General features: G+C 31.8%; 1 protein-coding gene across 1 annotated transcript; it reads left to right on the top strand.

Moving 5' to 3' along the window:
* Positions 1-836: 836 nt before the first annotated feature.
* LOTGIDRAFT_237297 (hypothetical protein) lies at positions 837-24,824 on the top strand (the record flags this gene model as incomplete). Its single annotated transcript, XM_009046447.1, has 20 exons — positions 837-928; positions 1,041-1,134; positions 5,124-5,221; positions 8,353-8,504; positions 9,186-9,404; positions 9,933-10,000; positions 10,795-10,867; positions 11,549-11,628; positions 12,049-12,125; positions 12,275-12,356; positions 12,698-12,794; positions 13,736-13,945; positions 14,497-14,764; positions 15,876-16,010; positions 16,535-16,656; positions 19,431-21,633; positions 22,249-22,384; positions 22,928-23,212; positions 23,741-23,832; positions 24,147-24,824. 20 exons carry the CDS (start codon positions 837-839, stop codon positions 24,247-24,249), a joined length of 4,686 nt encoding a protein of 1,561 aa, XP_009044695.1. The 3' UTR covers positions 24,250-24,824.
* Positions 24,825-26,943: the final 2,119 nt, after the last annotated feature.

The raw sequence follows: 26,943 nt of genomic DNA, 5'->3' as shown, positions 1-26,943 counted from the left end.
ATTAAATATTTGAAACAGTTCCCTAAAATGTATATTGTCGACTGCATTAACAATTTTTTTTTGCATAGCACCAATTTCCGAACTGCTCAGTTAGTCCCAGGCTAGGCACAATATTTAAATTTTATATTGATCAAAGCCTAACAAAACCACCAACTTGTGGGCGTGGTTTATGCTAATAATTCAGAGTTATCGTTCTTGAATACAAATATTTTTTATATCATACACTTTGAGAAGTTTTAAACAAAGAGAAATCGAATTAATAGATAAGAGTCTTCTTTGAATATTTGATATTTATTCAAAATCCAGAAATATGTTTTCGTACAATAGAAAAGGTCGTTATAGCCCAACAGAAACCTTAATTTCTATCTGTGGCGTCCGCCATATTGAATATCAACATCGAGGCAATTGAGCAATTGTTGGACCCCTCTAGGAAGAAATTGCGCTGCATTCATGTTATTATCCTTTTTTGTCAGAATATCTTGAAATAACTATGAATTAAGAAAATGTGGTCAATTAATTTGATTTGGAATTATTCGGTTTGGTAATTTGTTGGGCATTCATATTGTTTTTTCAGTGATTGTTTCGGGATTAGCGTTTTCTCAGTTATATCAATAGCGAATTGTGTCCAAGAAGTAGACCCACGGTTTTGGAAGCTACCAGATTGTGTGGAATCCCCAAATTATCGAGGATTTACCCGTACTTCGCGTGTCCTTGCAGGAGATATTGATGTCGCGTTAGCATTTATGTACTAGGCCCAATGTGGAGTACAGTAGATAATAATGAGACAACTTAAATGTGTATAAATTCAATGTATTCATAAACTGTAAAGGATCAAAATGGCTAACACGTTGAACAAAGAATCGGCCGTTTGCGAGCAGGAACGGCGGAGTTTTCTTGAGGATTTACAACGATTTCATTCCGGTCGGGGGTAAGTAGGATTACTATTATGTGTTTTGATTATCTTTTAAGTACTTTTTCTTTTTAAGTAATCATACTATGGTCACGGGTTTACTATAAAATTGTGTTGTCTTGTTTTGCAGAACACACTTTGATATTATCCCAAATATTGGAGGCCGCGAGATAGATCTGCATCGCCTGTATCGCCGTGTTGTAGAACTTGGAGGCTGGCGCAAGGTAATTTTTGTAATTTTTTTTTAAAAATTGGTTAGTAAATTGGATTGCCAGCATAATTTCCTTTTCGATGGACACTTTGAAGTATTATGAGGATGGGTGTAAGGTGTGTTTTTCGTTACTTAATCGAGTACTATTACTCTCCGACACTGCCGTCAATATCATCGTTGTTATTCAGCTCGGCTTGGGTGGATAGATAGTGTGACTCGGTTAATATACAGCGAAGTTCTTTGAACTGGCTCATTGTTTACGACCAGGTAACCGCTATTAACAGACAACACGTGCAAATATCACATGTAAATATCAAAATACTTGCATTGCGTTATGCATTTTAATGAAAAAGCAATGTTTTCTCTGCAAAATTCCCGGATTTTTAATAGCTATCGACGCCATATTTGTTATTGTGTTATAAATGTAGGAAACTTATTTTAAAGATAATTTTCTCTTGGAGCTTGCCAGAATTGTGCTGTATTGAAACTAGGGACTATTTTCATCTAAATATCTGGAATATTTATGTGCCCATCATTATTTTTTCAATTTTCCATGCTTGTAAATTGGGTCATTTGGTGCAGATTATGCTAATTTCAACTTAACTATGAACTAAAGCTTAAGCCCTACATCCAACAAAGTTATTGGTAGAAGAAGTTTTTTTTTTTAAATTTTATATAGTAATAAAGTTTATTTATGAACAAACTGAAATGTAACAAGTTATTGCTACTTTCTAGGTACAATGAGCTTTGAAATGACTTCAGACCACCTTGGCTTCCTTTTGCTGATTAGGACACTAATAAAACTAGGAAATTTTACAGATATAATTATGTAAATTGGAATTATAGCTACAAATTGGTACTGACAGTCTTTAAAATGATTTTTAAAGTGACATACCATAGTTCAAACAACCATGTAATTTTGATGACTGACATCAATCTGATTAATATGCAAATTCCAATGTTTCTTGTTTTTCCGGTCCAGACTACCCTTGCTATCCATGATTACATTTCTGGGCCTTATAATATTCAATCAATGGAATAAGCTGAAAACAAAATTCATTTACTCTATAAGCTTATAATGTGAATTACAGGAGAATTTTGTGAATCAATGATTAGCAGTGTAAAAAACTTCCAGATCTACATTCTAATCAGAATAGGTCTAAGCTTAAACTTAGCTTCGTCTCATATTCAAATAGTGAAATTACATAGATGATGGTTTTTGCTTGTGTGAGACTTAAAACCAAAAAACTGTTTACACATTGCCAAATTATCAATATGTTCTTCAGATGTGAACTTGAGTAAAAATATGAAATTTGTAAATAGAGAGTAAGGTCACTTGTTGACTAATGAGTCGTCATGTATGATGCAATTACACAAACTGTAAGCTTCTCTTCAATTGTCAGCATATTCCACAAGTTTCTGTAAAGCTGAATCTGTCTTGGTAATGAATAGAATCTTTACTTCTAATATTTCACAATTATTATTGCAAGTGATATTGTGACATGAAAATTATCAAAACTTAAGAGTCTTCGTGGGGATATTTCTGACACTGACTTGTGCATTTAATGTTAACTGTGACTATCGGTTAACCAATGAATTTTATTACCATATCTAACAAAATGTTTTTATTTATTTGACTTCGTTGACCAGTCTGTAATCCTGAACGACCAAACAGACTAAAACAGTGCTTCATCTGGAAAAAATCCCTCACAATGATCACGTTTAATGTCTGAAATTGTTATAGATCTATTTATAGAAATTAATGAAAACGTTCTTTGAAAAGTCATTACTTTTTTGTCAGTTTTTACACGGAAAGCTTTAAAATGTGTTTTTGTCTAATGATGTATTTTAGGCATAGGACAACTTGCTCATTGTCTCAAGTGGCAGAACTCTATCTTTGCCCCAGTCTATATATAAAACACTTAATGTTTTCAAATTTTCTTTCCAGAAATAATTTAATCTTATGAAATATATGTGATATATTTTATTGTTGAATCTAATTGTTTTTTTCTATTTTAATCTTTCTAGAATAGAATTTGGACTACAGACTTTGTAGAACGTAGAACACGCGGATTGTAAACTTCATAACTTCATCTCTGGATCATGTCATCCAGAATATCTTTTTCAGAATATCTTTTAGTACCTTGAATATTACGGTTATTAAAGTAGAATATGTGCCTACCCCAAAGAAAGGCAACTCTGTACAGTGTTTCCTGTGCAAATTTTACAATTGTTTTTTAAGATATTTGTTTCAGTTCTCCATTGACATCCAAAAACAAGGTTTCTTATAAAATACCAGTAATTCCAGTAATTTATCAATTTTATGAATGGTATCAGAAATAATATTAAAACTGTTGACATTCAAAATGATTGGTAATAAGAAATGCAAGATTTCACCAAGTCTAAAAAGCAGTTCAAATGTCACCCATTTTAAAAATTCAAAGAGAAACTATATATAACACTGTAAAGCATTCCATGTCTAAAAACTAAATATTGGCCAGGCTTTCATGTGACATTTTGAAAGTTTTCAACAATATTTCTGAAAAAAGTTATAGAAGGTTGAATTTTGTGATTTAACATGGAAAGAAATGGCAAATGAATTAAAGGAGTGAGTCCTTGTCAGTACACAAGAAATACTGTACAGAGTTGTCTATCCTTGGTGTCGTTTATTTTTTGTTAGAACGGACGATAACGATATGCAGATCTAATTTAATTAGATAAAAAGATATTCTGAAAAAGATATTCCAGCTGACGCGATCCAGAAATTATAAAGTTTACAATCTGTGCGTTCTACTGTCTAAATTCTGTTGAGAATATCAATTAGATGCTAGGAATTTATATTACATTAGTCATTTACACCTCACAAATGGACACAGGATTTTAAGAATTAAGGAATGACCTGAACTTTTTTTCAGTTTATCGATGTATAAACAGAAATAACCTGTGTACACTGTATAAATCCGCGTACGGGTTTATACGCAAGTGTACACAGGTTTTTTCTTCCTAGAGAACAGCCAATTAGCAATAAGTAGGTCACCTATTTATAGTCTACTGTCTACTATATGAAAGTTATCGATGCAGCCAAATCGAAAGTTCAATTATTGAAAGACAAGTTCTCCAGAATTCATGATATTGTTGGAATTTGGAATGTGCATATTTGAGGGAATTTAGAAAATACCTATAGCATTCATTGATGTGTCGATTTCGGCTCTGTTGATGTTCGAAGGAATGAAATCCGACGCCATGTAGTGGCCACGTCAATCAAACTCAATGATAAAAGTAGTCTGTTAAGGGGCGGAGCTTATATTTTCGTTTCGTTTACACAGATATAAACGGAATGCATGTGACTGCTGTTATCCAATCAAATTGTGTGATACTGTGTAAACGGAATCGTGATTTAATTATTCTGATTTGAATCCTATTTTGAACCAGATATAGCACTATAAACACTAAATTCTGTTCATAGAGCATGTATATGATAAATGCTTTCAAATCACTACTGATGGATGTACCTATTCTGAATTATGAAATTTCATAAAACTGGAAAGAAAATTTGTAAATTACTCATTATTGAGTCAGGGATTGAGCCCAATTCAAACTGAAGTATTCAAAATTCTATTGTGATTGGAAGAAGACAAATTGTGATCTCCTCTTTACTCTCTATTGATTATTGACTCAATGAACTTCATTGATGATATTCATCCAGCTTGTAGCTAATGGTAGGGGAATACCCACTCTGTAGCTAAATATAGTAACAGAACTAGGTATTTCAGTGTGATATTTAGAACAACCACAGACATAACCCAGATATTGTATTCATTAAGTAATAAAGAGGTCAGTAGAGTACTTCTGTCTCAATTTGTATTGAAGGAAGGATAAGCTTGTATATATAGATAGAAATAACTAAATGTGGGTGTATATATTTAATATGTTTTATTCCTCTCAGATATTAAAATGACTTCATATGTAAAGGAAATAAGATATCATTATGTTGTACTGTAGGTTTGTAATGAACTCAAGTGGGATGAACTTCAAGCAGAATTTGGTATACCAGCAGCATGTTCAAATGGAGATCAAGGACTTAAAGTTATTTATGTTAGGTGAGTTAGCTAATTGATTTTTTTACCATATTTAGAAAAATGATAAGCTTATATTCCTTGTTGTTGTAGGATTATTTTGTAGCTAAAGTGTAATTAATTATAAGTTAATTAGTCAAATATATGGATTCCTTACATCACCTTTGGGCAGTTTGGAAGGTGATGCTTCATTTGTTATCCCGGCCCAACATAGACACTTTTTTGTATGAACAATATTTTATTCATAAACTGAAATAGATTGGGAAACAGTGTTGCCTATGTCATCATTCTAATTAAAATTAGACCAAATAATTTTGTTCGTTTTTTTTATCAGCTTTTATTTTTATTATAGTCACTTTGATGAGGGTAAACACCAGGGGCCTTATTCTCGAAAACTGAACTTAAAATGATTTTAGTGTTCCAGACATTTGATTGGTCAATCACTCAAATTGATTTTAAATTCAGTTTTATTATCCAATCAGATTGGATTTTATATTAGTTAAGTTTTGGAGAATAAGGCCCCAGCCCTCTTGAACATTCGTCAAATAACCTCTATCCTAACCTGATAAGCACTGCGTCACAGCCCTGGAGAGGGTAGAAATTTGATTGGTTATAGCAAGTCAACTTTCTATGACAAAAAGTAATAAATTGTGTTAGGATATAGTACATTGAAGTGCAATGGTTCACAAACATCTGAAATCATTCCTATTGAAGCCAGAGGCAGATTTAAGTCCCACTTTTGAGCTTAAATATTTTCTCTTCATTTATTGATATTTAGTAGCTTGAACTTATGTTTCTGTCTATAATGTGATACACAAAAATCTGATATTACTCTGAAACTCTTATCCATGGTGCGACTTTCATTGATCACTGACATTATATAATATAGAAACCTGGCTAGAAAATCTTGAAGGCACTGTCTTGAGTTTCAAATTGTCTGAATGTCTACAATGTATGTATTCAGATTTCACAACTTTTTCATTTAGTTCTTTATGAATCATAAACATGTATTATTGTTTTTTTTATTTGTGGACTTTGTTTAGGAAGTGCAGGACAACTAAATCACTTTTTTGAATACATATTCACATAAATGATGTGAATAGATCTACTGTAACATGAGATAAATAGTCTAGTCGAAGGCAACTCAAAATTACATGTTTTGAAATTGATAGAGATATCATCAAAATAATGATTCATACCAGATTCATACAAGATCTGGTACTAACTGAAGAATAGTGCTGAGTGAAAGGCGCATTGTGTGCAAGGAGTAGTGGGCTGGGTGCTCTTGGTGCGGTACAAATTCCCTTGATGTGCTAGGGCCTAAAGGGTCTTACAGCCCTCTTGAACGTTCGTCAAACTAACCTTTTGACCTAACTCAATGACATCTGCTTTAACCAATCAAATTTCTACCCTCTCCAGTCTGTCATTTTGTGACGATATTTATCAGGTTAACGGTTAATTTGACTGATGTTCAAGAGGTCTGTAGTTAGACCCTAACTGAAGTTGCTATGTTGAAAATAAGGGCTAATAAAAAGCCAACTGTAGCTTCTTTCGCCAAATTGATACTGTTTATGTCAAGGGCAATAATTAAAGAAAATATTCATCGATTTACAGCCAAATTCAATCTTGACAGAAATATCATCAATCTATACATATGAAAACAATGTTAAGTTAAGAACAGATAAAAGCTAGTCTCTATATTTTTCTACAAGCCAAATTTGAAGCATTTATACGTATGCATAGTGCATACCAAGCCTCACTTAGATCTGATAAATATTGTAGCCTCCTTCGTGTCTAGACATATTTGACATTTTTTTATAAAGTGTAAACTAGTTCTTCCAAATTTGAATTTTACTGATATCATCTATCCATGTAAGTGTATAAAAACATAATATGTTCAATCAATTTAATCAATAAAAATATTACCAAGAATGTTTGAAACTAAGACAAGATCTGACAATATGACAATTGTTTACATCAAAAAGAAACTTTTATTTTTCTATAAAATTATTGAGTTATTTTGTACATGACCATTAGGATCAAGTGCTATTTTTTTTCTGTCTAATAAGTTGATATATAACTTTATACTGCTTGGTTTTTTCAAAAAAACATCCAGTTGAACAATAACATGCATGTTCCTTTAGCAACAGTACGATATTACCGCTTGAACTTTGCCTTGTTTTCGTCATTAATTTTGATTGGTAGAAAGTTTACTTCTGAAAGGCTCTGAAATATTTTGTGAACATTAAGAAGATGTGTTAGTAACTTTTAGTTAAGTTTCATAGATGGCTTATCGAAAAGGGGGTTGATGCGAAACTGCAACATTCCCGATAATTGCCGCCATTTGCAATCATCATCCTTTTACACCAGGTGTTGCAAGATTCCTAATTGGATAAATTAAATGGTGACATACGATCTGCAATGGTCGATTATTAGTCTCTAATGTCGGTTAATATGGGATTGTTCAAGCAATGGCTAGATATGATGGTCACCATGGCATTTCTCATAGATTTATCAATTTCTGTAACATTTTAATTTTTTATTCTTTTTCCATTAGGTCAACAGAGGAGGGATTAAGCTTAAACATTGTTTTATTACAGACACAGTTGATCAGTGTATCCATCTGTCCACAATTTGCTTGTGAACGCTATGGAAGCCAAAGTTTTTGTTAGATATTTAACAATTTTATTATAGGATTATATCCTCATTGTTTCGAACATTAAGATTTACTTCAAACATTGCCATAGTTAAAACCCTGTATATTGAAAATACTTATTCAATGCAAAAAAGGCCATTTGCATTTTTGGTCAGAATTTTTTTATTTTGGATTTACAGCCCTTGATATACCGGTACTTAAAATTGAATGGGTAAATGGCATACCTGTCTTGGCAACTGCTTGAATGACTTCCATACGCACATATAACTTTTTGATGAAACCATTTAATTTGGAACAGAAACAATATCTTGGAAAACACAGACTGTGTGGCAAAACATGTATTCCTGTCTTGGCCAATCAAGAAATGTTAAAAACTCTGAAATGAAATGTTCTACGCTGTGAATCAGAAAATGATATTTGACATCAATACAATGTCATAAAGGTTAATCTATTCACTATTCCATAGATAAGACTTAATATGAATTAATGATTATTTCAGGTTTTTATATTTATATGAAAAGTTGAATTTTCTGGGAGAAGACCCTGATCAAAAAGAAACTGAAAATGATGCAAATCGACACAGAAAAAAGAACCCAGGACCTTTCTATGGTGTACCATTAAAATACAATTATGCACAACATCAAATACCAGGTAGATTTAAGATGATTTATTTCAAATGTATAAATATATGTCATTTCAGGGGCCACCTTTATTGTTTAAGCTAATGCTAAATAAATGTTTACGAAGAAATTAAAAAAATAATGACATCACTAATCTCAAAATATACTTTATCACATAAGGCCCTTTGCGATTAGTGTTGTCATGAAACACTTAGTTTTAGTGGAATTTCAGGAACCACAGACACCTGATTGAAAATTGGAATGGTGCCAATTGATGCTATCAGTGTCTCTGGTACACATTAAAAATTTAGTAAACACCTTTACAATCCCTTTAAGATAGTTATCATTTCAGTTACCTTTTTTAATTGACACATTTTAATAAAAAAATGCAAACATAGATCTAAAAAAGCCATAAGAAGATTAAAACCAAAAAGTAGAAGGCAAAATGAGTGTCCAAACAACAGGGATCTCAGACTTCCTCATGTGTTTCATCTAATTGCTTACGCTTGAAATGCCTTCCAAAGCTTCTAAAAAGGATCTTTCGTATTTTGAAATAGCTTTCAATACAATCATATTCGAAGTTGCCTTTCCCATGGAATGGATCTAATTGACTTTTGGAATAAAAAAATATTGAATTCAATGAAATTTTTTAGATTTAGAACTAGGAATTGCGTTACTTTACAATTTATTTAGAAAAACATTTTGTTTTCAGATTTACTTCGCAAAAATAATGGTTTCTGTCTAGACTTGGTACAACCTAATGATTATGATAAGTTAGAGAAAGCTCTACTCTCAGGCTTACCCAATGAAGTAGATTTTGCTATCAATGTGTGTACATTATTATCTAATGAAGGCAGACATGTTTTACGTTTGGACAAAGCTAAACATTTATTACAGTTATTATTAGCCCATATAGGAGTATTCAATCAAGGTAAGCACAAATATTTTGTTTTATTTTTCCTTTTTGAAAAAATCGATGCTCTGTTAAAATAAACAAAAATGAATCTTACATATATTTGGTGTTAAGTAGCATTTTTTGAGATTTAAGTTACTGATTTGGCAGATATACATCAAAAGTTTGCTTGAGAATACCGTCTTTACTTAGTATGTTTAAAGGAACAAATTCACCATTTTGGATGGTTGATTTTGATCTTGAATATACTCTTCAGAAGTACTAGACATGTAAGAAAATCAAACTAGGAATTTCACTTTCTATAACCTTACTGTGTATGTCTTTTCTATGATTGAGTCTCAAGAAAAGAAGAGCTATCATTGTAACTTTCAAACACGGATAATTCTGGACACACATGGATTTGAAGGCTCAAATTTCAACTGTGAGCTGTTAACACTATTAACTGATTAACTTAACTAAAAAAATTCCTGTTTCTGAGACTTTCCTTTTAAAGGTTTTTTGACAAATGGATGTTCTTAGGATTAAATTATATTTTATGTTTAATAGGTTATGAATCTTTGTATGATTTATATCATCATGGTTGGTCTCCATACACTGATAGAGATTTTTTAAGGGTAAGTTGATTTGATATCAGATAATGCATTTCATAAAATAAACAATTTTGAATTAAGTTGTTTCATCTTATCTGGGAATATCTTTTATATTAACACCTGAAACTATTGATGTATACTGGCAATATTTCTTATAAGCCAAAGTAATGCCTATAAATGGTTATTTTATCACACAACAAATTAATATTTCAATAAAATTTTCTAATAAGAAAAGGGAGTTTTTTTGATCCATTGGAATTGAAGAAACCAGTAAAACATCGTACAATGTACTGTGTGATATCCGACATTCTGCGTAATCAGACATCATTTTCTGGGCCCAATTGATTTCCTTCTTAGGATAGTTTAAAAAAAACTCTGAGTACTCGACATTCTGTGTATTCCGAATTACGACACTAATCAGTGGTCCTGACACTCAAAAGCGTCTGTACAATCCAACATCTACACATCTTAATCTCTTATTGCCAATTAGATAATCGCTTATTTTATTGATAATCCGGGTCAAATCGCATGAAAACAAAAGATCGCTGAACTAAATTCTGCTGATTAATCACCGCAAGTGACTTCGCTTCAAGATCAAGGTCATTGCTTTTATAGGTACTTGTATCATTCATTACACCGTATAGAACAGAAATATGCAACTTGACTATTCTTTGTTTCGCAACTTTGACCATTCTCAAGCTAGCAATGACATTTGACATCATTAATCAAAATAGAATAGGGTGCTGAACCCAAATAATAAATTACCAACAAGCTGATGTGTTAATTTTGTCTATAATTTCTAATCTTGTTTTATATAGTTTTGGTATGAAAGTGTTAATGATCCAGTTATTAAAGAATTAATTACAATGAATGATCAAATTTATACTCAAAGTAAGTCCTAATCAATAATTTAGAATGAACGGGACTCGAGATGGTTACTTAGCTACTCTTTCCTTTATATGATGTATATTTTATCTTTTTTTTAGGCAAATTTCAAACAAATTTCCATATCAAACTGTTACAATTTGAGCAAACTACTCAAAATAATTATAATTTATCTTGAGCAGTAATATGTCCTACATTATTGTCTGAGCAAAGCAAATTGTTTTTTTAATTTTAACTATTAAGAGAATTGGAATATCAGCCTCAAAATAGTACTGTTAGTCTGAGAATGTCTTTTTATTGATAAAATTATGTATTATTTTGTATGTTTACATTCATAAACACATTTCTCTTCAAGAAATTTCAACCCAAAAAGTCCCAAATTTTGGCTTATTTTTGTCCTCTGTAAAAACAAATTTTGAAGATATAATACACAAAACTAACAGTAATATTTTGAAACTGCTATTCAAATTCTCATTTAAAAAAAAAAATTTATGTACTGAAACAATTCGGATGTTTCTATTTGATAAATATCTGATAAATACCATCAAAAGTTTAATCGGCCATAATATATTCTTTCTTATGGAGGATTTTATGGTGTTTCACCCAAGTGGAAGCAACATGTATTAAGATTATGCAATTCATTTCCTCATGATCTTTTATAATTCATTTCATTTCATCATTTTACAGAAGAGAAAACTGGAAGTGAAGTACTACATTTAGGTCATAATATAGGTGTTCATAGTGTTGAAGGTCAAAGAGTCACTCAGGTTGGTTTTCTTTTTACTTTATGTTTCATTTCTCTCTGTGATTTTGGTTGATTGCTTAGAAAAAAAAGTTATATAAAGATTTGATTTGTTAGAATAGATATTAAAAACCCACTCTAAACCCTGCACAGAAAGTTTCCACAAATCTTCTATACTTGTATTGACTTTCTTGCAAATCAGAAAGGTGCTAAAGTGGCGACCGTGCAGGCAATATTCCAAGTAAGATGGACGGAGGGTTAATATAGTTTTGTGTTGAAAATCTTTCGACATCGTCAACAAAGACGAAACACATCTGAGTCAAATTGAAAGTCGTAGAAGTTGTGAAAATCGCTTTCAACAATTTTTCTTCATTTTCATGAATCTCCAAAGTAGTAAATATGAGAGAAACCTGACATTCATATATTTGATTTTTTTAATTTTTAGCTAGCTGTCTTGTTAAGAAATTTATCTTTTGAAGATATTAATCAGAAACTAATGGCATCAAATGCTGTTGTCTTTAAGTAAGTGTCTTTAAACTTTTCTCTTGGTTGATTGTAATTGGCTTGAAATTCTCTTTAAAAATGTGTATATTTACTAAGAAATAAAATAGGATTGAGAAATGATGTAGTTTCAGGAGCACGAAAAATAATTTTTTGTTTTATATTTGTAGATTTTTAATGTTATGTGTACATAGTACTTATGGATCTTTGAAGCAATTAGCTTTAGATACTTTGGGAAATTTAGCTGCTCAAGTAAGTACACTTTTTTTTTTTTTTAGTTTTTTGACAACTTAGGTTGATATATATAGATATTTTGATGAAAAAGTTGACATTTTTATGATGATGACAAATTTTGTTTTGATGAACAATGTCTAACAGTGTGCATAACAATGATATAGTTGTTCAGATTTATCCAACTGTGTTTCTATCTATGTAGTAACCTGCAGAAAAAACATGAAACCAAACATCCAGTTTTTATTTTCTATCAAATAGAATAGTGATGGTACTTCTTGGGAAGTTTTCTTGTGATATGATTTGTAAGCTCCATTTAAGCCTTTAAAAAGATTTTTAATACATCAATTATTTACTTGTAGATGGTGCTCGATTCTATAGGAAATCATAGAACTAATTTAATACTAGATTTTATTACTAAATCATTTTGTGCTGATGATAAAATAACAGTTGTAAGAGGTTGGTATAGTATTTTCTTTACTCTTTCCTGCTTTGTTAATTTTATCATAGAGTTATGATTTGGGGCCTTTCATTGAAAACTTAACTTCAGATGATTTGACTGTTCCTGTCATCTGATTGGTCAATCACTAAAATCAATTTTAAGTTAAGTTTTATTATCCAATCAGATTACTGTATTTCTTTAAATCTAGATTTGATCTTACTTAAGCTTGCGAAAATAAGGCCCCAGATGGAGTCCTATGCCTAAAGACTTACATCCACTATATTGATAACTAAGGCAAGGCATATATACTCATCAAATGACTTTATGCCATTAATACCTGGGTGTGTCAACTTGAGTCCATCTACATAGAGCACCTTGGAAATGTAAATTTCGTAATTACTGAAGCAAATGATGTTCGTTCGTCATACCAAATACCTGATTGCACCTGGATGTTTCACCTACTGTCCCACTACATTGATCTTTGTATTGAATTTTTTCTCTCGTTTCATCAATACTCCTAACAAAATTTTGGGTTTGGTTCCATAGAAAAATAAGGTTTAGTGATTTTTGAAATAGATACACTTTCCTCCCAGAAAATTCACGTGAAAGAGACTGTCTTTTCGGACTGAAAATTCCCCTCTGTAAAGTCATTGTTAACAAATATTAACTTTTACAGTTGTTGACATTTTCATGAACCCAAAGGCAATCCAAGATTCTCAGTAGTATTTTGTAATTGATATTTCAATTCAGGTGAAAATGATTAACCAAATTCAATTCGGAAAGCAGTGAAGTCAGAGCGTAGCCCGGTTGATAATATTTATTTTGTGTGGGAGGTTAAAAAAAAAGGAAGATGATTTATAGTTTCAAAATCTGTTGTTACCCATTTCATTCGCCAAATAAATGGCTGAAAAGTATAAAGAGTTTAAATCAATTTATAAGGTTTTTTTTTTTCTTTCAGCACTAGAAGTACTAGGCAAACTGTGTCAAGTTGAAGCTAATGAAAGTTATATAACAGAAACATTATTATCTAAAACATATGATGATGTGTTTAGATTATTAACAGTACATGATATACAGTTAATAGTACATACACTAGAAGCTTTATATCAACTCTCAGAACTAGGTGAAACAACAACTAATAAAATAGTACAAGTTAGAAATGCTGTGGGTAGGTGCATTATATTTAGTAATATAAACTTACCTAAAAGAAAGAACTTAAGAGTAACAGTATGATATGACATCAAATGTTTATTTAAGGATTTAATAGGATTAAATTATTATTAATAGGATTTATGGCATTTATATGATTGTGAACAGCATCAACAGTTGTATTTTATATCATTAGAAATTTTTGACTCAGAGGCTTACTCGCTTACCTAAAGGTACAGGCTTCAATCCCAGCATAGGTCGATGTATTTTTTCACCCAGTTTCCCCTTGTCAGTGATGCAGGTCGGAGGGGCTGACATGGAGAAAGTCTCTTAGTCAGTCAAGGCCCTGTGCACTATAGGCTGTACACATTCAAGATCTCTTGACAGTTGAAAATAAAAAAAAGATCAGGGCTGACCTGACAAAATTTGCCTCATCAACCAAATTAGGTCAGAAAAAGAAGTCACAAATTCTATTCCTTTCATTTCATTTGAATTTTTTTTCATGTGTTGAAACTTTTTTTCTTCTCAGACAACTCATTGTTCATGATCTTTTATCTTTGCTATTTTCAGACATCCTGATAGATTTGATAACAGTGGAGGCCCAGTCTTACGGTCCTAACTCATTGGTTGGTATCAAAGTTGTTGAATATGTACCTGCACCCACTGCTAGAAAAGAGGGCAAAGTTGAAGGGATTCAATCCACACCAATAGCAAATCCTGTTAGTGTCAACATACCAACTCCTACCCCACCAACCACGCCAGCTAAGACATCATCAACAATGTCAGCCCCAAATAAATCCACTCAGGTTACAGATATGGAAGCCACTACTCTAAGCTGGTAAGTTTTAATATTTACTAACCTTATGGCTTATCTGTTGTCTTTGTCCAGTACTGACACAATGTATCTTTAAATGATACTGCCTCTTAGAATGAACATAAAATTTAAGAATTTTAAACTTGGTCAATAAGAGCATATATTCATTAGTAGATATACCTGGTGTCATAAATAACATAACATGATCCTTATATAATCCGATAAATCTAAAAAACTTAGTTATCACCATAAATATGCAATTAACTATTGAAAAACGCTTAATATTAAGATTAAGCGTTTTTCAATAATTACTTAGTTTTATGAATTTTCCAATTTTCCAGATTTTACAGGGAATTTGTTGTAACTTTATGACACTATGAAAGTTCACTGATGAATATAAACTCATATTGACCATTCTTGAGAACTTAAATTTTATGTTCATTCTAAGACATAGTATCACTTTAATAGAATATTGTCTAATATTTAATGAAGCTCTATGGCTATTTCTGTAGATTGAACATAACTCAAAGCAACTATTTACAGCTGGTTTACGTAAGAAAGATTTGACAGTTGTGTTAGTCTGAAATGTCAATTCACTGAAATTGATGTCGAATTATGTTTTACTTATAAATGTATTTTATAAAGTTTTTGATAATAAAGGTTAAATTGTTGAACGATTTGAAGCTATTTTACTTTGATAGTTATAACCTAAAGTGGACATTTCACCTAATTTAAAATCTGATTTGTTATTTTATACTTGATGTGTCATTTTCGTACTTGATGTGTCATTTTCATACTTGATGTGTAAGATGTGTTATTTCATACATGATACTTGATTTGTATTTCATACTTGATGTGATATTTCATACTTGATGTCTTATTTCATACTTGATATCTTATTTTATATTTGATATCTTATTTCATATTTGATGTCTTATTTCATACTTGATGTCTTATTTCATACTTGATGTCTTATTTCATACTTGATGTCTTATTTCATACTTGATGTTTTATTTCATACTTGATGTTTTATTTTATACTTGATGTTTTATTTCGTACTTGGTGTGTTAATTCTTTTTTCCAAACTAGAACAATATATATTGGAGGTATAACATATAAATATATATCATTTCAGGATGTTAGGTTGTTATGAATCCAGAAGAATTGGTCGTACGCAACAGATAGAGTTTTTTTCAGAATATTTGCAATTCTGTCATAAATTTTCTTTACCTAACGCTCTTCCCTCGACAGATTTCTTACGTTTAGTCAAGTAAGTTCTGATTAATTGTGGTCATAAATTTAAAATGAAATTTAAATGGTATCTTCCTGATGTTAAGTTTTATTTCCTTAAAGGGACAGATGGGCCATTTCTTTTGACCAATCAAACTTCAGAAACAGGAATTTTTAGCTAGACCAATCAGTAATAGTGTTCACAGCTCACCTTTGAAACTTGAGCCTTCTAATGCATGTGTGTCAAGAATTATCTACATTTGAATGTTAAAATGACGACTCGTAAAATTCTGAACACTTTTAACATATATTCAGGCTAAAATCAACCACCCAAAATAGCGCAACTGTCCCTTTAACAAATATTCATTAGACTTTTTCAATTCTGTCAAAGGAACAAGATGGTATATAATTTTGTGCATATAAAGTGCTTTGAATGGGTAGCCCATGTGTTTTTCTTGTAGATCAATGTCATGGCAAAATTTTCCTCAAATACACATCATAACTAGTGTTAACCACCACAATTAGTTCAATCACATTATATATTTCAATTCTTCAATATTTCAGGGTGGCATTTCCACAATGTGAGACAAAAATGAAAGCTAATGAATCTGGTGATAAAGATATAGTATTTCTAGGTGTTTGTAAGCGTGCTAATCCCAAACCATTTATGATTACAAATACCACTGGTAAGTAATTGATATATCCTGGAAAATATGATTTGAAGAGAATTGCTTTGAATAAAAGAAGCATTTTAAAGATGGGTTTCCTTATATTTTTTATTGTCAAATTAAGCAACTATTAAATCAATTGGTTTTTTCTAATGAATTATGCATTCTTAATCACATCAATATGTTCTTATTGCATATGATTAAGAGTTTTAACCAATCATTATTGTCCATATATGTAGTCTGGATAAACAAAAAAAAGACTTTAACCTTTCTTGATCAGTCACTCATTGGAATTCTGCTTAGTAATTTTCTTCTTATTTGACTTATTATGAATTAATTATGTGAGACAATGTGGTACTTTTCCAAGAACACCATTTTTTATTAGAACACCAGAATTTTCATTTTCATAAATGAAAATAAGGGAACCCATCTTTAATGATCTTGATTGTGAGATATATCATTGAGTTAAAATTTTCAAATAGCTAATTCATCATTATGATAATATCATCAATATTGGTCATTCAGAATTCTATAATGTAGTTATGATTATATTAACTTGTGTTATCTCTCTCAACAAGTCAGTGGCACATTCAGAATAGATGTAGTCAATAGGGGCGCTCAATTGTTGAAATCTCCACCTCTGCGATTAATGGAATAAACTGGAAGTTCAAAAATTAAGTTGGAAAAAAGACAGGATTCAAAAAGGCAGAGAAGCTGTTCAAAACTCTTCAATCGAGCGCCACCATTACAGTGTATTTTTAAAAGTGTTGGATATCTGACAGTATATGGTAATCAGGAAATAAAATCTGTTTTTAATTTGATATAAAACATGTCCTATTTCTATATTGCATATATATTGCCCTATACATACAGAAGAATCTAAGATTCATTCTGATGAAAATGTGGTGTTTTATATATCTTCATCTTTTCTTTAACAAGCTAGTTCAATGATTGGCAATGTATGACAATTGGAAATGCATTTTGTGCATAATCAATAGTGCGATTTGAAAATTGTTTTTCTCAAAGAAGAAATTCATGTTTATTTCGTAGCCTGTTGCCTGAGGAAGGAGTACACACAATTCCAATTCAGTTTCCTCATCAAGGACTGAATATTTGATGGATTGAAATATGTTGTGATTTTTCTTTTGATGATGCATGCAATTTTGCATGTTAATTAATTCTGAGTTTGATACTAACCATTCTGGAATGTCTTTCTGGGTTCATATTGTTTTGTAAAATAATTGTTGAGAAGTTTTCTATGGTTAGTGGGTTTCTTTGAATTTCACTACAGCTACAGAGAACTTGCATTAATTTTTCTATGGGTTTCTTACTCATATACAGATTTCAAAGAATTTGTACTGATTTTCAATTCAATGCTACACTATGGCTATAGCTTAATTATGGATTTGTTCTGTAAGCCTACCATTTGCTACTGTTTAAAAGGTGTCCAATGTGGAAATAGTGAAGTAATCCAAAAATATATAGAAACTAAATCAGATTGTTTCAAACCACTGTCTACTAGATTATTCTATGGGAGTAAAGTATCATACTTGAAAAGAACTATATTGTGTTTATTCAAAGTGTATTAGTCTAGAATTGAGCTGGAAATATATCTCCACAAAAAACTATAGAAAACCTCTAAGCAATCTAAAATAACCAATTGCATGCAAAATTAAAAAATTAATTTATTTCATTGAGTAAATATGAAATGAGTGTAACTCCATCTTTTGCTTGTAAACTTAATATCAATAAAATCATATTGGATATTCTTTATTGTGATAAAATTGATATTGTTTCAAAGAAACTGCTCAAAGCAGGTCTTTCTTTTTCCAGAAAGCATGCTGGATGTACTCTCTTAAACATTGGATTGCTTTTTAAGCCCACACCTCTATGTGGATGTATTTTGTCAGCACTCATGTCTGTCTGTTTTAAGAACTGTCCATTCCCATTTCCTTGAATACCCTCTCGAATTTTTAGTATATTTGACAGATTTAGATTAAATGTGGTATCTGTATGCATAAACAGAAAATTTAAGTTCGAATTTTTGTGGATCTGAAATATTTACCCTGGAAATGTTGACCCTAGTAATTTCATATGTTAACTTAAGAAGGCTACAGAATCTACAGTTTTTATAGAATTTATGGAGCTAAAAGGAAAATTAACTTCAAATTTTAGTGTTTTCAGAATATTAAACTTTGTGATATTTACACCTGTGATCATTTTGCAACAATTGTGAAGATCAATCCATTTGCTTTACCTCATTATTTGAAATAGTAAAAAATCAATAGCTCCCTAAGTTGTCAGATGATTTACATAAAACTCGGTATGTAGGTACTGATCAAAAATTTAAAAGTAACCAATGGGGGTTAACCCCATGCTAACGTCTGTGATCCTGGATAGTGAATATAGCTCATTTAGGATTCAGCCGATTTTCATGAAATTTTGCACAAGTTTCAAATTTTACCAACTTCATGCTAAATTTGGCGTTTGGCATTTGGGTGTGATCTGCTGTCTTTTTCTAATATCTTAGTTCTAATGTGTATGTGCAGTATTTATTTTGATATGTTGTGTTTTTCTTTCAAAGCTTTACATTTATAATCTTTATCTTTTGAGAAATACACAGAGTGTCTGTTGTACCTCTGGACCTCTGTACTTACCAAAATACACCATATGGGTAACTGATTTTATGACTTTTGGCAAATTAAATTTTATAAGATGTAAAGCAATGAAATATCATTTCATGTAGTAGTTTTAGTGTTGTGTAGCACATTTCTTTTGTTTCTTGCTTTCAGTGCCTCAGCCCATGAGTGTGAGTGTGAACTTACAAGGTGGCTCTAAGGCTCTTAATTCATCTCCTGTGGGCACTAATATTCCTACTCCTACTCTCAGGCAGCGGCTAATGGAACCGCCCAGGCATCCTATTCATCCACCAATTCTTCATTCAGGTTCCTCAGCAACTCCAACTTCCATAAAAGTCACACAACCAGTTACACCAAGACCTATTGCTCCAAAACCAGTAGCCAGTAAACAGTTACAGCTGGGTAGTACATTTGTAATCAGTCAAGCGCCTAGGCCTCCAGGAACCCAAATCGAAGTCAGTCTTCAGAATACTACCCCACCAGTTAAACGACCAAGAATTGCTCCAAAGGGACAGATAATCCAGACTACTCCACAATTTCCATCAATACAAACTGCTTTACAAGGGGATGGCCAGCAAGTTATGGTGAAAACAGCTGCCTTATTGTTAGAACAAGATACTACAAAATCAGCAGACACCAATCTAATCAAAAGTCTTTTGGCTAAGAAACTAAGTCAAAATATAGTTGGAAGACAAAATATACCAATTGGTGCTACAACTAGTCATGGTTTACAATTACCAGAGAGTGTAGAGAATTTGGTACAACAAGCTCAACAACAACAACAGTTCATATTGGCTCCAACAGCTGGAGGAGATTTTACTGGTCAACATAATATTATCTTTACTACTGCAACCAACATTCAAACTTCACAAATGAAAGAATCTCAGATCATCACCAACCAGCCTTTAACAACACAAGTGCCCATAGAGGTGTCAGCAGTCCACTCTACACCCATTATTAATACTGTTGTTAGTCCACAAAGCATTTCACAAAATCATCCCAATACTTCAACAATTCTTTCACAAACTCTTCAACAACCAACATCCACTAACATCTCTCAGTCTAGAACGTGTAAATCAGAAGTGTTTAAGGTATCTGAAGGCACTGTTGAAAATGTATATCATAAAGGTTTACAAGACAGTAATTCAGCCTCTAGCAACATCACTCCGTCCTCCATAGACAATACAAGTAGTGCTAATACTAATAAATTTTCTAATGGTTTATTACAACAACATTTAGTGTCTAGTTCCACATCTCTTCATTCGAGTACAATTCAATCAGTGCCCAGCAGTGTAGTAAAAACAAATGGCTCTACTAATCATTCCCATTGTAATGATGTCAAGATTGACACGTCTCTGAGTGGGTCACTTAGTGAAAATGGTCCCCTCCCTAGTGATAAGAGTGTGAAAATAAATGGAAATCCAGGGTTAGAGGAGGACAAGGTATTAGATAGTGAAACTATATCAAACAATAATAGATTAAAAGGTGGAGATGCTGTGATCAGTGATAAAAAATTACATGATATCAAACTTGTGAATGGTAATGTCTCTTCTCCATTATCATTAGAATCAGACCTCCCACCATCTCCTATTTGTTTAAACAACATACAAAGTGGACTATTAAATGGCATTTCTGATGACTCTTTAGACTCATTTTCAAGTGATAAACCTATAAAACCTCTTCCTAAAGAAGATATATCTAAGATAATTGAGAAAGCAGCCAAAATGAATGGAATAACAAATCATATTGGAAATGGTGATCAAGAAGAAAGTATGGATGTTGATCAAACTGTTCTAAATGAACCAAATTGCCAGAATACCATATCCAATATCCAGTTTCAAAACCACAATGGTAATATGGTTGCTAGTGCTTTAAGGTCTACACCAACTATTCCAATTGTTAATGGGCAACAAGCTCAAATTACACAAGTACCAAAAGAGTTGATGAATATTATTGTTAGTGCTGACGTATCACCTGCTGTGATCAAAATTCAATCTAGCATTATGGATGATAGAAAAATTTGTGAAACTATAAGACATGTTCCTACTCCAGAAACTAGGGATGGGGAACTTAGCTCAGACAGTTTTGCCTCCTCCTCAGCAGAATCTGTCCCAGAAAAACATTCCACACCAGTGTTTGTTAGTGTTGCTCAGCCAATTGGTAAGGTAGCTGATAAACCTGCTGTCGTTGGTAGTGTGGGTGGAGAGAAGAAAGGGAAAAGTAGGAAACGAAGACAAAGTTCGACTGGTACTACATCTGTTATAGTATCTACTACAACAACTACTGTAGATACTAAACCTACTCAACCAACACCACAACAAATAGAATTTCAGTGTCAATGGGCTGGTTGTAACAGGTATGGACTGTTATTTTTATTTTAAAAAAATATTGAAGTGAAAGCAAAAAGTCAACTAAAATAAAGAAATACATTATTCTTTCTTGCAATTGACATACACTTCATGCCTGGTGGGCAAAAAAAAAAAGTACTACAAAAACTGGTGTTAAAGCGAAGACCATTAGTTTGAACCATTTTGAAATACCATGATTTATAAAATTCCTCTTCTTAAAATGCAATGCAGAAAGTAATTTTTTGTAATTGAACAAATGGTCAGCAGAGACTGCCTTTTAGAGCTTTTACCATGACAAAATTGTTTTTATGATTTTGAAATTTTGTGCAGGACTTAAAAAAAGACAGAAGCTATACTGCTCTACTGTTTTCAATCCAATGAATTACATTGTCTTAAGTTTACAGTGAGAGATCAGCTGTTTTCAAAGAAGATTGATGATGAGAGAAAGGAAATATAAGACCTTGTGACGAAATCTGGAAGGCAATTTTGTCATGGATTGGACAAACTTGTTGTCTCTTCAGCTATCTCATCAACATAATCATGAGAACCTCAGATTATATTAGGTATCATTGAGGAACTCAATAATCTACCATTAAGTAATTGTGCTCGTCTCTTATTTCTAGGTGTTTTGAGAATGCAAAATCTGTTTTTCATCATGTAGTTAAAACTCACACATTAGTTGGTACTGATGGTTTTTGTCAATGGTCACAATGTCCACAAGTTAAACGTCAGCGTTGGTCACTGATCACTCATTTACAGGTAAGCATAAACCATACAGATGATCTCCCTTTCTTTTTATTTTTCTAAAATATCTTCTTTGAATATGTAGATTGCAGTTTTCATGGATATTGTTTTGACTTCGACTATTTAACAGCTCATAAATCATTCATTATCTCTCAGCAGTTTCTGTAGACCTGAATCTCCGTTGGTAACGAATGGAACAATCCTTGTGTCTTGTGCAACAAGCTTCTTTACATTGACATATTAGCACTACTTTGTCATATGATTTTCAAGATTGTAAGCCATTTAGAAGATGATTCTGATCTCACTTATGCAATTCTATGATTAGCTGTTTATCAATTATACCATTTATTATCATAATAATCAATATTTTTTGAGAGTTTTGTTTGTAATTGGCACACCACTATGATCATTTATCATGTGGAAATCAGCATATAGTTCTATTGGCTGCTTTTAAATGCTGTGATATGTTGGTGAGCTCTAGCCAAACTTTCACTGGGAATTGATCGCTCTTGAATAAAAAAGTATGTATTGTCAGGAATCATATTTTCTTTCTTCAAGGATCATCATTGCTCGGAAAATGCTTTGAGAGTGAGTGCTTCAAAACGTCAACAACCAACTACTTCTACTCCTGCAGCTAGAAAACCTGTTGTTGCTGTTCAACAACCATCACCAGTAGTACCTCAACAACAGTGTCCAGCAGTGAATAATACACCAACATCATCTACTACTGCTACTGGTATTGATGGTAAATCTGATGGAAAGAATGCACTGGTGTATCCAAATGATGCCGCTATGCAAGCTATCAAACGTTTTCTCGTGAAACCACCCTTTCCAGAATTTTTTGTAAGTATTTCAGTATTGTAAATACAGTATTTTATAGGTTGTTTGATACATTACAATATTTTTTTAACAGCCATCTTTAATACTTGACAAATGTTTTTCTAATGGTGAGACATCTTCACAATGTCCAGCTATTACAAACTGCATACCTTGACTGCAATTGCCATCTTTCTTGTTTCACGAAAGTTTGTAAATGCAGCTATTTCATTGCATTGTATGCAAGTGAATATAGACATTAAGAGCCCTTGAAGGAAAGGGAAAAGTCTAACCCTGAACTGTATTGTGGTACCGTGTTGGGCATAGGGTCAACGTAGAATATCCAGTAATGTCAGTAATTATAACAAAAGTTATTCTGAATATGACTTACTACCCTTCAAAATATGGATTGAAGCAACTGCCATGAAAAGTAACTCTTTATGTCTTAGTGCAGAAGAGTAGGACGTAAAACTCCATTTCATTTAATTTCTTTATGTCTTACTCTATGAATATAATACCATCAAAAATTCATCAGTATTAATGATTTCATTTTAGGAAACAAGAGAAGGTCCTGTAACAAAACACATTCGCCTTACTGCTGCTTTAATTCTCAGGAATATTGCTCGTTATTCTCCAACTGGAAGAAGGTAAATATTTTAGTATCTTGTGCTTTGCCTTTCCAACTACCTCTTATAGCTATTGTAACTGTCAAAAACTTTCAAGACTAAGAACAGGATTTGGCTCTTTGTCCTTTTGACAAATGATAATGCAACTTTTTTACACTAAAGCCAGTACTACTGTTGAGTGCAAATTATCAGTCTGTTAAAAGCAATATAAATTTACTTGTGATAATTGACAAGTTACAATTGATGTTAACTACTTTTAGTTTAGTTTTACTTACTCTATCTGGATTATTTGTTTTCTGAATATAATTGATTTGAAAATTGTAATGTTTTTTCAGTCAAATAAAGAAGAAAGAACCTCAGATAAGTTATGTTACTATGAGTGCTGTAGAATCGTCGACTGCTTTAGCTAGCTGTCTATGGGAAATATTGGATCACTGACACTTAGCTTCATCTTACGCTGTCCGAACTCGTACATTTCATTTTTTTTCTCAGGCATATGTTTTAAATCTCTGTTCACAAACAGATGCAATATTAACTTTATTCTGTTTCTGGTCACTTTCTGTAAACCAAGATATCACAGAAAACTTGTACAGTAACTAAATCATTCATTGAAGTAGTCTTCAAAGACCAGTATGCAAATGCATGTTTATCTAAAAAGGGCATTTTTCAACATTGCACACTTCTATTTTTCTGTAGATTTGAATACATGACAGAAGTGTGTGTTTGATACAGAGTGTAGTGTGTTTAATAATCATTGTTTATAATGTCCTGTATCTTAACTAAAATACATCAGCAGCTCACCTAGTGCCTGGCCTCATTCTCTCTCTCCTTCACTGTTATATACAGTAATTGTGGAATACCATCTCACCGTTTAGGTCAATGCAATACAAACTTAAGTTCAAACAGTTGTTTTTGGTAGGTGTTGGGGGTTGTTACAATTTTCCTTCCTTGCCCTGGCACAGAAACTCAGAGATAACATCATCCCATGATCATGGCTTTTTCATTTGTTTTTCATAACTTTGGTAAAGAAAATACCTTGATACTGACCAGATGATGTTATTTGGGACTTGTGATCTGAACAAATAACCTTACCTATTTGTGTGTTGAGGTCAGAATTATATATGTGTGTATGAAAGAACATTTATCAAAGTATGATTATTGCATCACCCTAAAGAATTGTACAGAGGAATTTTGGCCTTTACATTTGGTACATTTATTTTACACAGGCTTCCATGTGCATCCATTCAATTTGCTAAATAAGTTTTGGAACTCTTGATTTTGTTCAAAAGAAAATCCCAAATGAATTGTATGATGCAAATAGAAATTCTGAGCGTCTCTAATGCATACTATAAAGGTCAGAAAACCTTATTACAAACCGTATAAGTGTTAGTAAAAATTTTCGAGTTGTTTCAGTTAAACTTATGTATGTCCACTGTATTCATGTCCGAAGACTGTTATTCATTGTAAACATAATATTATTTATAAAGCATAAATTATTGCATTTTAATAGCTTTTTATACTGCTTTTATATTTAAGTGGATTAAAAGGCATTATCTCATGTTTATAATCTATTTGTATCATTATTATACCAAACATCCCTTAAAACCATTGTTACATTTCCAGAATTGTTCATAATGTTTTCCTTTTTACAGTTACGAGTTTGCACTGTTTTTCAGTATTTTGTAATTGTTAAAAATAAAATGTACTATTGTAGTTTGAGTAAGTAACTTAGAGAAAAATGGTTAGACAAATTGTTAATATTCATCACAAAGTATTGTTATTCATTTTCCCCCTGTCTTATTTAAGAAAATTTAATATTTTTCATACATGTTGTGTATTTTTCATATTTTCCCCCAGACATTTGTATGAAATGTGATTTTCATATTATATATTTCATTTTTATTAATTGAAAATTAAATTTTGTCTGCTACTGATGATATTTTGTGATTAACTTTTTTGTTTTATTTTGTGAACAGGCTTCCCTTCGTCAGGTTGTTATGCTGATTATAGGAGTAGACACAGAAATATTGTTGGTCATTTTGATAGTGTTGCTTCTGGTGCATTTGAAGAAAATCCTTTGGCCAGTTGGAATCAAAATCATTAGAGATGATTGTAAGACAGCAACTTGAAGATCTCTATTTATCACTGCCGCAGAAAACTGCTCGACAGACTGTTGGGACACCCATTCTTATATGTGACGGATCAGCATAAACAAGTGCAATAATTCATATCAAAATATCTTTTTGATTTTGTTGATTTTTGATTTTTTCTTAACTAATTATGAACATTTGTGATTTAAATCTGTCAACAATTGTGCCTTCTGGAGTGTTTACTGGCTAAAATTGAAGTGTTTAAAAGACTCAGAAACAAAAACTCAGAATAATAAGTCTTCATTTTCTGTAAGATTCATTCTGCGGTTCACCAGGTTTCATCAAAATTTGTCAGGGATTGTTACTGTTGGAATGTCTAGTAGTCATTGTGCAAAGACAAACTTAGACGGCCATGGATGAGGACAATAAACGTTTTTGTCTCAATTGTAAGTTTTAATGGTTTTTACCAATCATTGGTCATGTAAAACCAGTTTCTAGATTTCTAGATAGCAAACCATAAGCAAAATGACAGCCTCTGTGGGTTTTTCTATCCCACCAATTGTTACATTATTTAGAAACAGTTTCTACATGAAAAGCTTAGTTCATTTAAATCACATCATTAAAACAGAACAGTGTGAGGAAACTTACGTAATAATGGAGAAGAAAAATATTAGAAAATGAAAAAAAAAAAACTTATTTCCTAATTTTAATTAGATTAACATCATTTAGAAAATTTTCACAACAAAATATAATTTGCGATATGGAAAAAGCTTTAATAATAAGAATTAAAATATTTTTAAATTTAAAAATAAAACAAATTATTAAACCTCAAGTGACACCATTCCATTGTTTTATATCTGATAAAACCCTCGGCTATCCATTATACCTTACAACAATAGTACATTAACAGCTCCTTAGAGGTTATTATACATAACACAACAATAATAATCTAAACATGATATGAAAACAATAAGCAGTTTCAAAGCAAAGTTTAAAAGGAAAAAAAGCAGTAGGTTATGTAAAATATGAATAAATAGAATAC

This window comes from Lottia gigantea (genome assembly GCF_000327385.1).
Source record: "Lottia gigantea unplaced genomic scaffold LOTGIsca_101, whole genome shotgun sequence".
Classification (NCBI taxonomy): Eukaryota; Metazoa; Mollusca; class Gastropoda; family Lottiidae; genus Lottia; species Lottia gigantea.
Note: the sequence above shows the minus strand (reverse complement) of the source record. Positions and strands in the feature narration are given on the sequence as shown.